The sequence below is a fragment of the Lucilia cuprina genome, chromosome 6 (genome assembly GCF_022045245.1).
Source record: "Lucilia cuprina isolate Lc7/37 chromosome 6, ASM2204524v1, whole genome shotgun sequence".
In the NCBI taxonomy this organism is placed as follows: Eukaryota; Metazoa; Arthropoda; class Insecta; order Diptera; family Calliphoridae; genus Lucilia; species Lucilia cuprina.
The window spans coordinates 62082579-62095156 of NC_060954.1; the positions used below are offsets into that span (position 1 = coordinate 62082579).

A 12578-nucleotide genomic window follows, 5' to 3' on the forward strand; every position below is an offset into this window, starting at 1 on the left:
TTGTTGTTTGCAAAAGCATTTTGGAAAGTGATAATATTGTAAGTACAAATAAAGGTTATTTTAGAAAATATATATTATAACTCTGAGTTGTGAGGGGGAATAATTTTGAAGTTTAGTGTTTAGTTTAAATTTGATCGTGTTTAGTTTTTTTTACATTACATAATAGAATATTGTGGATTATGTATATAGGGAGTGGGATTACTTTTATGTAATGCATGAATGGATTACATGGTTCTCGCCTATGGCATCACAATACTAAACGGAATATGTTAATTCTATATATTTGGATTAGTTTTGAACCATTCATAGTCCTTGTAGGAGTACTCGTTACTCGCATGTGCAGAGTTATTAAAATTTTTGCGGGGAATAGTCTATGTCGAAATTAAAAGTGAATTTCGGAAAGTGTCAGTATAAACGGACTAATACATTTATGGTTCGATTCTTTCACTATTTGGAATCACGTTTAATGTATAATTTAATCTTTTGTTGAATGACATTATTCGTATAGGGTATGTAATACGGATTGATGATTACTATAGTAATTGAAAGATTGATTAATTGCTAAAAACAAACCACTAATTATCGAGATTATATAGATTTTCTTTATTTGGGGGTAATGTCAGTTATGGAATTTTAATAGTAATTTGGAATAGAATATTTGGATTGTGGTTCTGGGTATTTGTAGGAACGATTGAGTAATTTTGAAAATAAATATATAAATATAGAGGCAACGCTGTTAAGGATTTTTGCTGGATCTTTGTAATACATAGAAATAAATATTGGTTATACATACATTAAAGTTGGTTTATAAATGTCAGAATTCTTTAATAGAATTTTGAAATATTTGAAATCGGTCCATCGGACCTAGCTCCAATCCAGACGCCTCGCAATTTGATTTGGAACTCGAAATTATGTTAAATCTAATAGTAGCTTCATGAAAATCAGCACAACTTAGTTTTATATACGACTAAACGATCTGGTTTTATCTGTAAAAGACATTTTTTGATAAAGTCACTTGATCAATTCCAATAACTACACAATTATCTTATTAAGGTCAGTTGTTAACTGTATGTCTTTAATCGTGGACATATATTCACCAATTTTTAATCTAATAAAGACTCAAAATATATATTTTTTGATTGTGGGTATAACATAAATATTTTTTAGAGTAATTGAAAATTTTGGTGATATAAGTAGTACGTGTAACTATAAAACGATTTTACATGTTTATAGTATCAAATGATTACAATTAAACAATTGTAATTAGTAATTTATCAATTACAATTACAAATAATTTAAAAATAATTAATAATAATTACTCTAAAAGCAATTTAATTAAAAATACAATAGACATCTCCCAAGTCCAAGTTGTTATACCCTTCACCTTCGTGAGAGTGGTATATATAAGTTTGTCATTCCATAATTTATATAATATAATTTTCCGACCTTATAAAGTATATATTCTGGATCATTACAGGTAGCGGAGTATTAAGCGTTGTCCGTCTGTCTGTTAGTTGAAATCAGTTTTTAGAGGACCCCAGATATCGGCGAGATCCGAATCTTCAATAATTCTGTTAGACAGACAGAAATTGCAAAAAGCAAAAACAAAATAATAAGAATGTGGAGCCTGGCTTAAGTTAGAAGCCATAAAAGAGAACTTTTTGGTACTTTTTCGTTTTTCAAAAGGTACTTTTTGAATTTTCTATAATATTGAACCTGGAAAAATGAAGTTAAGTACGTAAAGTCGAATTTAGGTGAGAACTCAAAAAAGTGAAATTTTTGGTACTTTTTGAATTTTCCATAATATTGAACCTAGAAATATTAAATTATGTATGTAGAGTCTGAATTAGGTAAGAACCCATAAAAGGGAACTTTTTGGTACTTTTTTGTAGGTACTTTTTGAATTTTCTATAATATTGAATCTAGAAACACGAAATTAAGTTCGTAGAGTCGGAATCAGGTGAGAACCGGGAAAAGTGAACTTTTGAATTTTTTTTTGTTTTTTGAAAAGTACTTTTTGAATTTTTATAATACTAAACCTAGAAATATGAAATTAAGTATGTAGAGTATTTTTCTATCTTTTCGTTTTTCAAAAGGTACTTTTTTGAATTTTCTTTAATATTGAATCTAGAAACATGATATTAAGCATGTTGAGCCCAAAGTGCAAGTACCAACTGTAACACACCATGGTGAAGGGTATATAAGATTCGGACGAATTTAGAACTCTTACTTGTTTATTTAGAAATTAATACATATTTCTTTTTTGTTTTGTTTACATTTTGTGTGATTTTTAATTAAAATTTTAAATATTTAAAATACGTAATTGCATAATAAACAAGCTAATTAAATGATTTATTTTTTTGTTTAATAATTTATTTTAAAAATCCCATAACAACATGAACAATTTTTAATGTACGTGCTTAAAGTAAAAAAAATCAACTATACTTTTTATCGGGTCAAATACTGTAATTATAGTTGTTCCCTGAAATTGTTCTGAATTGTTTATGTTTGAAATTACAATACTACATACTTATCTCGAAATTTTTAAGTTAAAAATATATCTCACCTTTGTTTAAAAGTTTATTCTCCCTAAATACATGTTATTCTCTATTAATACTCTCTGATGATATTGCCACTTGATTATTTTAACACTGTGCAACAAGAATTTGTTTTAAGTAAATACAACTTTTACTGATTTAAGCTACATACGTATATACCCTTGTCAGATCTTACAACGTTGGCAGACAAATATTCAGAAAATATCTAACGATAGTCTGCAAAACTTACAGCAATACGTTAATTGTCAGTTCAGACGATTAAAAGAAAACCCTCAATTTCATTGCCAGACAATTGTCAACCAATACATTTGTCTGCCAACAAATATTGTCAGTTTACAATGTTGTCACATTGTTGTATAACAAAAGTTACCAGATCTTAATTTAGAAAACATTAACCGTTAAATTGTTCTATTGTTTTTACACGATTTTCAGGACAATCATTGTAAGTTCACATGGTTGTTAGAAATTTTCTGAACATTTTACTGCCAACGTTGTAAGATTTTACATTTGTGTACGTAATATTCTAGAGATTTTTCTCATACCAAATGGGCTTACTGATAATTACATAATTCTGGCATTACTTTAACCATTATTTCATTACTCAGGGTACTTGTTGTTATGGGTGCTTTTATTTAAACATTTTTTGAGTGAGATAATAATAATAAAGGTAAATTTTTTAAGCTTTTCAACTGCAATTCACTTTCGTTTGTATGAATGGAATGGATTAATTTACTATATAGCTGATCTAAAGAATGCTGCTCCATTACCATAAGAGAACAGTTGTATTTTAGCTGTTGAATTAAACGGTTGTATTTTCCAACTGATCAATCGTGTTGATTATTTTAAAACGTAGTTAAAAAGCATATTTTTTTTTGCAAAACAACAAATAAAATTAAAAATAAAAACATATTAGATAGGGTAAGTTAATTTACGACTAAATAAAATAACTGCAAAGCATAAATATTATTATAATTGGGAATTTTTGTGTAATAAACAAAATTTAAAAATAAATAAAAACAATTTATAAATAAAATGTTTTATATTGTCAGCAAAAAAGTTAAAAATTAAATCAGGTCAATTGTTTTTTCTTAATAATATTTTATTCGATTTTTACTTTATATAAATCACTGTTAACAAAGTGTTTTAGCTTAAATTTATCAAAGGTACATCTGATAATTTGTTAAAAATTTTTTATTGTTTCAGCAATAAATAACATGTTTATAAATAGTATATGTGTATTTTTTTATTAAAGCTTTTTGTTGTATATTTAACCTTGTTTAAGTTGAAGAATCTTATAGCCCGGTTAAAAAATTGGTGTTTAATTAAAGGTAGTGTGTTTGTTTAAAAGTTCAAAAATGCAAATCACCGCCATTGTTTGCATTTAAACCGGTTTTTGCAGTTACAAACAAATGCATCTTGTGAATTTTTAAATTAAAATTCAACAGAATCTTCTTATGCCTTGGTAAAAGTGCATAATAACTGGTATTTTATATACCTGCATATACAATACAATTTAAACAGATACATAAAATACAATAAATTTAATTTAGTTGCAATAATTTGTAAGAAGAGGAAATTTGTGTGTCATTTGTGAAGTTTAAAAATAACATTTAGTTATACCCATAAGGGACAGTTTACAATATAAAGATCAAACTGAAATAGTCGGTTTAGTTAATGTAAAATTACTTTTAAATCTAATTTGAATAAGTATTTGTTACTCTGTTAAAGTTTGTAGTACTGAATTTTAAAAAAATATGTATATATTTTGAAATGTGAGATAATCGCCATAACTTCATATTTCTTGCTTAAGTTTGACCCTTGACCTTTATTAACTGCTTAAACCAAGAAAAAAATCGAAATATTCGAGAAGTTAAAAAATATATAAGTATCAGATTGATTCAGAGGAATTTGAAATGTCTATGTATTAGGGAGAGTTATCACCATGCTAAAGCCAATTTTTATATTATCATAATTTTTAAATAATTTATTGACCATAAACCGATTCTCTATAAGAGCTAGTTTCCATTACTGGCAAAGAACTCTTAAATTTTAAAAAGGTACTAAATTTTTCAAAAAAAAAAAAAAAAAACTGGATTAAAGTTCTAAACTATATTTCAAAGGCTTTTCGGTATAGTTAGTTGACTAATCTATGAACTAGTCTATTATCTAGTCAGTTGAACAATCTATGATTTAGTCTATAGACTAGTCTACTGACATAGTCGGTATGGACTAGCCTATTGACTAGCTTTTCAACTAGCCTATTAACTAGTCTAAGGAATAGTCTATTGACTAATCTATGGACTATGCTATTAAATTGCCTAAGGACTAGTCTGATGAGTAGTCTATGAACTAACTTATTAATAAGTCAATTGTACTGGATTAAATTTCAAAGCATTTTGTATAGTCTTTAAAATAGCTAGTACCTTAAATATTCTGTGCACTGGTCTATTGATTCCCAGGAAAAGGGTTAGGGAAGTACAATCCATTACCTAGTTTTTGCTGGGTAAGTCAGTCTATTGACTTGTCAGTTGATTAATCGATGAACTAGTCTATTGACATATATGTGGACTAATCTGTTGACTTCTGTATGGACTAGCCTATTGATTAGTCTAATAAATAGTATATTAACTAATCAATGGACTATTCTATTCAACAGCCTCTGGACTAGTCTGTTAAGTAAGTTCATATCAAAAAGTCAATTGACTTGTATGTGGTCTAATCTGTTGCATATTGTATAGTCTATTGACTAATCTATGGACTATTTCATTTATTAATCTATGGACTAACCTTTTGAATAGTCTATGTGATATTATAAGCAAAATATAAGAAAAATTCTTACTGTACTGTGGCATTTGTCGATGTAAACATTTCATATTCCATGACTGGCCCATTATGTACCGGCCCTAAGAAAATTTCGTATAGGTTTTCGTGTTTTTAAAACAATTGTCAACACCATCACCATGAAATACTTCGCTAGATCATCTTGGGCGAGTAATATTTGGATGTGATGCAAAGGTGGTAATGTTTGATTGATAGTGGCAACTTCAAGTCAAAATAATCCAAAATATTGCCCTACTTTGATGTATCATCTTAACAAACTATTGTCGAAAATAGTGTTAAAAATGTCTTTTGATCAACCTAAGTTGACTCTGCGATCGACCAATTCTTTCAACTATAACACTATTCCATGAAAAATTTAAATATTCGTGAGATGTATCTTATGTAAAAATTGTCATCTAACGATTTTAATGAAATATTAAAAATATTGTTATTAAGAACTTATAATGCTATATAAACATGGTTGTTAGATCTTTCAACGTTGGCAGTAAAATGTGCAGAAAATGTCTGTTAACACTGCAAACTTACAAATTTTGTTTTGTAATATTGTCATTAATGCTTTTTCTGACAAGGTTGCAAAAGAAAAATTGTAAGTTTAGACGAGTGTTAGATATTTTCTGAACATTTTACTGACATTGTTGTAAGATCTGACAAACGTGTATCACGACTTTAAGTAATAGGGAAACTTATAGTAAAATACTTTTTTTTGCGGAAATAAATATAATAGAATATGTCTAATTTTTACAGGAATGACTAGTAACTCACATGAACTGAACTCCAGGTTTAATTTATTATTTATAATAAAAATGATTTAAATTAATTTGATTATAAATTCATTGCAGTTCTTAATTACTTCGGTAAATCTTAAAATTCATAATATTTCGTGTTAACAATTATTCATAATAATTTGTAAATTATTCATTATTAGTTTATTTTAATAAATTTTTCTATCTAGCAACATTTTAAATAAAAAACTTTATTGCTTAAAATCGTGGTAATTTCCTATAATAAATATCACGTTTTATCTCCTATTGGAAGTCAAAAACACATTCGAATATATACTCACAAATAAAGAACTACAATTCATCTAAATATTTGACCCTGTATAGACATTGAAAATAAAAAAAACACTTTCTATTGATATTCCTGAATGTAGTAAAAAATCTAAAAAATTATATTAAGGTTATAAAATCAAAACTATTTAGCAGAAGAGGTCAATAATAATACAAAAATATATGTATGTAAATATGTATATGACGGACATGGGAGAACAAATTATGTGGAGAGGCTTTGGATAAGATTTCATTTGATGTTTATTTTATTGTGCCGCATTCTAACAAACATCTGTCATAAGTGTAGGTGAATCGGAAAGCTTAAACGTATACGTACTCGTAATAACATACAATAAGTACTTGTTTAAAAATTTATTAAATCCATTATAACAAAAAGCACGAGATTTTTATAGCTTTTTTTTGTTCAGATACAAGTGTCTGTCTAATGACACAACACACACCAGGATTGGTTAAGTTTATAAAAATGTACTTTTTTTGGTAATATTCGAATCAAAACACTACAATAGTACGCATATGATATATTTTGGTACAATTTAAACATTTAATGAAATATTTCAAAAAAATTTAATTCCATTTGTTTATAAACATACATAAATTAGTAGTACTTGCAAATAAATTTATAAAAATATATGTCTTGGTACAATTACAGTGAAAAAAGTACAAATGTCTATGACGTTTGGTACAATGTCTAAATTTAATTTCCCATCTCTCACAGTTAGTTGAAACATATAACGCCTGCTGTATTTGAAAAAAAAATAATTATGTTGGCGTCCTTATAATGTTTGTGACGACTGTTTAAATATTTATTGTACAATAAAATAAGTATCAACCAAGAGTCAGAGAAAGGAGGGGGTTAGTATGACGGTTACTATTAAATTTTATTTCATTGAATAAAAAAATATGCAAACGTCACTACTGCATACTTTTCATTGACAACAAAAAATGTAAACTACTTTTATATTTAACTAAAGGAAATAATAGTGTTAATAAAATGTAATAATCAAGTTCCATTTTATGTACATATTAGTAGTACTATATAGTATGTCTTTCCATTTCCCCATTTCAGTAAAACAATGAATTCTTGCCATTTACTAACAACAATTTTAGCCGTTTGTGCGGTATCAGCTCTAGCAGCAGAGGTAAATTTAGTTTTGTTTATTTTATAATTAATTTTATTTTTATTTTATGAATAATTCAATTTGTCCAACTTTAGAAAAATACTCGTATCGAGGCCATTGCTTATGTATCGAGTCCGAATAGCAATCAAGTGAATGGAAATGTAACATTCATACAAAATGCTTGCGGAGAAAATGTTCATGTTCGTGTTTTTATAACTGGTTTAACTCCCGGAAAACATGGTTTCCACGTTCATGAAAAAGGAGACTTGACGAATGGTTGCTTAAGCATGGGTGGTCACTTTAATCCTGACAAGGTAAGTAATAAATACATGTACAAACTTAAAGGTGGATTGCACCATTTTTTATAGAACAATTAATGTCAATTTTATAGTTCCTGGACTTGGCTATTAACTAGTATATGGAACGACCTTTACACTAGTCTTTTGTCTAGCTAAAAGACTAATCTATGAACTAAATTATTGAATAGTTAATTTTTTAGTCTATGGACTAATAAGTGGACTACACTATTTTTATCGAATTATAAATCTCAAGTTAATATTTCCATGGACATTTTTATTATCTAGTCTTTGGATTTGTCTTTAGTCTAGTCGATTGACTAACCAATGGACTAGTATATAAACTAATTTATTGAATTCTCTATCTCTCAAGAAGTTAATAGACAATTCTATCTATATCAAATAATCTATGAAGTATTTTATTGATTAGAATATTAATTATTCTTTGGATTAGTTTGTATTTACTGGTCTTTGGACTGGTCTTTTCACTCGTCTATTAATGTTTAATATCTACGTTTATTTACTAGTGTATTTACTGATCTAGATAAATCTATGAACTGGTGCTTTCATTAGTCCATAGATCTATGGATTATTCTATGGAATATTGACTAGTCTTGGGACTGGACTTTAAACTAGTTCATTAACTAGTCTATTGACTAACCAATGGACTAGCTTCTGAAGTCGTTTATTAATTATTATATGAACTAAACTTTTGACAAGACTATGGACTAGTCGATGGGAAAATCTGTGGACCAAGTTATGGACTCTTATCTAGTATATCAAAAAGTCTATAAAATTTTTTATTAATTAGTCTTTTGATCAATATGTTGACTAGTGTATTTACTAACCTATGGACGTGTCTATTGAAAAATCTGTTAACTGGTATTTTCACTCATTGGCATGTCTAATCTAAGGACTTCATTCTAGTACATTGACTAACTAGTCATTGATCAACCATTTGACAAGTCTCTGGACTAGTCTTTGAACTAATTTATCGACTAGTTAATGAACGAATCTAAGAACTAGTCTTAGGATTAGTCTATGGAATAGTTTTTGATATAGTCAATAGACTAGTTTTTGGTCTATCCTATGGACTAGTTTTTGGTCTATCCTATGGACTGTTAACTAGTATTTAAAAAAAGTACTGATCTAGAGAGAACATATTTAACATACAACTTAGTTTATTAAGCAGAAACCGGTTGTAGCTCAATGTTGGTAATTCTTAAAAAATCATCCTTCGAATACATTTCAGATGGATCATGGTGGTCCCGGTGATGAAGTTCGTCATGTTGGTGATCTTGGCAATATTGAAGCGAATGAAAATGGTGTTGTGGATACCACATTTACAGATCATTTGATAAGTTTAACCGGTCCACGGACAATTATCGGACGTGGTCTAGTTATACACGATAATGTTGATGATTTGGGTAAAACAACACATCCTGATTCGAAAAAGACTGGCAATGCTGGCGGACGTGCTGCCTGTGGAGTTATTGGTGTCAAGTAAATATTCTATTTTAATCAGTTTTTTTCGTTACTATTGACTTTTACTACTTAATACTAAAAACAGACAGTTTTTGTGTTTTACTAAACAATAAGAAATATTCAACAAATTTATACTTATTGATTACAAATTAAATATTTTTCAACAATTTTACTTGTCATTTGTGTGTTTGTTTTTTTGTCTACTAAATGTTAATGGTATTATTGACTATATTTTAATTCATGTTTAACGTTTAACAGTTTATTAGGGTCCTGTTTTAAATTTGTCTATTTTTTTATTTCTATATATTTTTGGTTTAGTATTAAATGGTGTTTTTTTTAATAAAATCTAATATTCAAATTTATTTTATAACAATTTATAATTGATGAAGGTAAATGTGTATAAAGGTAAATATTGTATGATTAACAGTTTAGCTAACTTGGGTTTAATCTGTTTGCAGTTTATCAAGGTTAAATTTATTAATACATCTTAAATGTTTCTGAATTTTATTTACAGCCACAATACTTCACCTAATGCTGATATATCATGTTCTTCACCACCACAATCATCACAAAATCAACCAACATTTTATGTACCTCATGACAAACCGCATGATCAAGTTATCTATCCACTATTGTCTTCTGGTTATCCATATCATTATCCTTATCCACCCACATACCATTATCCACAACCACATCCCTATTACTATCGCTAAGTATCGGGAAATGTTATAATTCCTTTAAACATATTGTCTATTAGATACGTAACAGTTTTGAAATCTATAATAAAAATATTGAAATCCATTTTTTGCAGATTTTCGAAACACACTGTGTCCTGTGCAGATGATAATTAAAAATTACTAAAATGCTATTAAACTAAAATCCTTTTATTCCCATATCCTCATCCTAACATTATTCTAAACAAACAATATAATTATCTATCAAATCTGTCAATGTCTTCAATACTCGTAGTGTCTTGTGTGTGTGTTTGTTATCAATATTCCATTTGATTTTGATTAAAATAAAAAATTTACAATATTGCCAATCCCATTTCTTGCAGAGTTGTTGATGGCGTATTACCTTGCAGTGGTGGCAGTTCTACATTGGGCATCTCCATAGCTCTATTCTTATCCGCTTTAATTGCTATAATTTTGAATTATTATTAAGTTTCGATCAAAACTTTTATATATTTTTGTTATATTAAGTATTATTTCTTTAAAAATAAAAAGCAAACCATCCATTATGTATTAATATAAAAGATTTGTTTCATTTGTAAATATTAAAGAGTTTTGAGGCAATAAAAGATTAATTTGAGCATAACACCCTACACCAGTGAGTATGTGAAAAATTTGATTCCCACCTTAGACACTGGTTAAGGAGCACACAAAAGGCCTGATAGAGGCCTAGGAATATATTTTATTTTTCATGTATTTACATCCTTCTTTGGAACTTACTAAGTTTATATTTTTGTTGAGTTCGGGGGTAATCGCACCCCCGAACTCAACAAAAATATGAAGACTAGGCAAAATAAAGGACCGATCATCAGATTATATTGAAAAATCTGTATCGTGTGCAAAATGTTAACATAGCTGTTTGTATCTACTAACGAGCAAACATATATAGCTAAATTGACTCAAGAGAGTGATTCTGATTTAAGGTTTTTTATGCTACAAACATCAGTATAAACGCATAAAACCCTCCACATTATATTGGTCATTAAATTACGATTCTCACTTTTATAATTTTATTACAACCTTCTACTTTGTTATGTTTATAATTGATACAATTTCATTTTTGAATTACCGTTTGTATATCTGTCTGATCATGTTCAGATCATGGACATGTCCAGATCATGGATTATTCATCAATCATGCTTTAAATTTTTTCTCTTTGAAACGTTGTTCATAAGTGATCATTTTCAATAATATCCTTTTATTTTGTAAAATACAATTTGTTAACAGTTTTCCAGATTCTAGAGCGCTTGTCAAACAAACATGAAATTAAAATCTGTAGTCATTCCCCAAAAAGTAAATTCCTAATGCCTTTCTTCAATATTATATGCCCCTTTACCGGATAAGTGAAGTTTTTGCTGAATACAAATCGATTTTAAAGAGTCCATATGTCTGTCAAGCTGTTAAAACTTAAGTCGTAATTATATCCTACACCACTATAGTAGGGATGGTTACATGAATTGCTTAAATAGTACTAAATTGCACAGATTCACTTCTAAAATTGACTTTATATAAAACTTAAACATTTTGTAATTTTCTATTAAAAAAATCGGTCTGTATACAAATATTTATATATGAGGGGTGTGCAAACTAAACTTTTTCATAATTTACATTAATGATGCTGAATTGCTGAATGCTTGTGATCAATCAAAAGCCAATAAATATCGAGGTTTATAATCTACAGATTGAAACTAAAACAACTATATCCACTGGAAGTTGCTGTTTTTGTTACATTTACTTTTGGGTAGTGCTGCATTTGATATATTTTTATAAAAGGATGCAGATTTTTTAACAGAATTATAATATTTCCATAAAATTTCAATCCCTTAAATGATCCTAATATTGATTTTAGCGACCTCAACTAATTTTATGGTTGGTTTTCGATAACGCATATTTTTGTGAAACACACGACTTTCATAATGAACACACCCAGAAAAAATACATTATTCAGCCACACCGTTTGTAAGTGGAACAAAGATCTTGCAGAAGTATTCCCAGCCAATTTCAAATTATTTAAATCAAATGTCCACAAACACTTCCCTTTCTATGCCCCCTCCAACAACCTATTTTTCTAGTTCCAACACAATGCACAGCATAAGAAGGGGTCATCACCTGAGTGCTGGTCCAAGAAAAAAATCTCAAAAATTTCATTTATTAGAACATTCAACTTTGTTGTTATGTTTTTAATTTATACAATTTAATTTATAAATCTGAAAAGTAGGTTTTTCGATTCCCGTAAAAATTTCATTCAAAAGTGAAGATTACTTCCCCTCAAATGCTCCTAAAATTTACTTTAGCGACTTCAACTATTTTTAAACATTAGTTCCCGATACCCGCATATTTTACCCAACGCACGACTTTCATCAAGAATACACCCATTTGTGGTCGATCGGTCATTACACAGAAACTTCCTGTAGAAGTATTTCCTGCTAATTTCGATGTAAAAAATGTAAATCAAATGTCAACAAACACTACTCCTTCT

General features: G+C 28.3%; 1 protein-coding gene across 6 annotated transcripts; it reads left to right on the forward strand.

Annotated features, from left to right (window-relative positions):
- The first annotated feature begins 3320 nt into the window (after nt 1-3320).
- On the forward strand, nt 3321-10623 carry LOC111683732 (extracellular superoxide dismutase [Cu-Zn]). 6 transcript variants are annotated; one of them, XR_006941316.1, is made up of 6 exons: nt 3321-3476; nt 7536-7608; nt 7683-7901; nt 9136-9386; nt 10180-10345; nt 10426-10623. XR_006941316.1 is itself a non-coding variant. In XM_023445836.2 (5 exons), exons 2-5 carry the CDS (start codon nt 7543-7545, stop codon nt 10079-10081), a joined length of 735 nt encoding a protein of 244 aa, XP_023301604.2. In that variant the 5' UTR covers nt 3321-3476; nt 7536-7542; the 3' UTR covers nt 10082-10623. The 6 variants fall into 6 exon arrangements, 5 of the variants coding, with proteins under 5 accessions (XP_023301604.2, XP_046810576.1, XP_023301606.2 ...); XM_023445836.2 differs by having other exon boundaries at nt 9883-10623; XM_046954620.1 differs by having other exon boundaries at nt 10180-10623.
- The last annotated feature ends 1955 nt before the right edge of the window (nt 10624-12578 follow it).

Coding starts and splice junctions, on each gene's coding strand:
- LOC111683732 (XM_023445836.2), top strand. CDS start 7,543: ATGAATTCTTGCCATTTACTAACAACAATTTTAGCCGTTTGTGCGGTA. Junction 7,902..9,135: donor GTCACTTTAATCCTGACAAG/GTAAGTAATAAA, acceptor AATACATTTCAG/ATGGATCATGGTGGTCCCGG. Junction 9,387..9,882: donor TGTGGAGTTATTGGTGTCAA/GTAAATATTCTA, acceptor TTTTATTTACAG/CCACAATACTTCACCTAATG.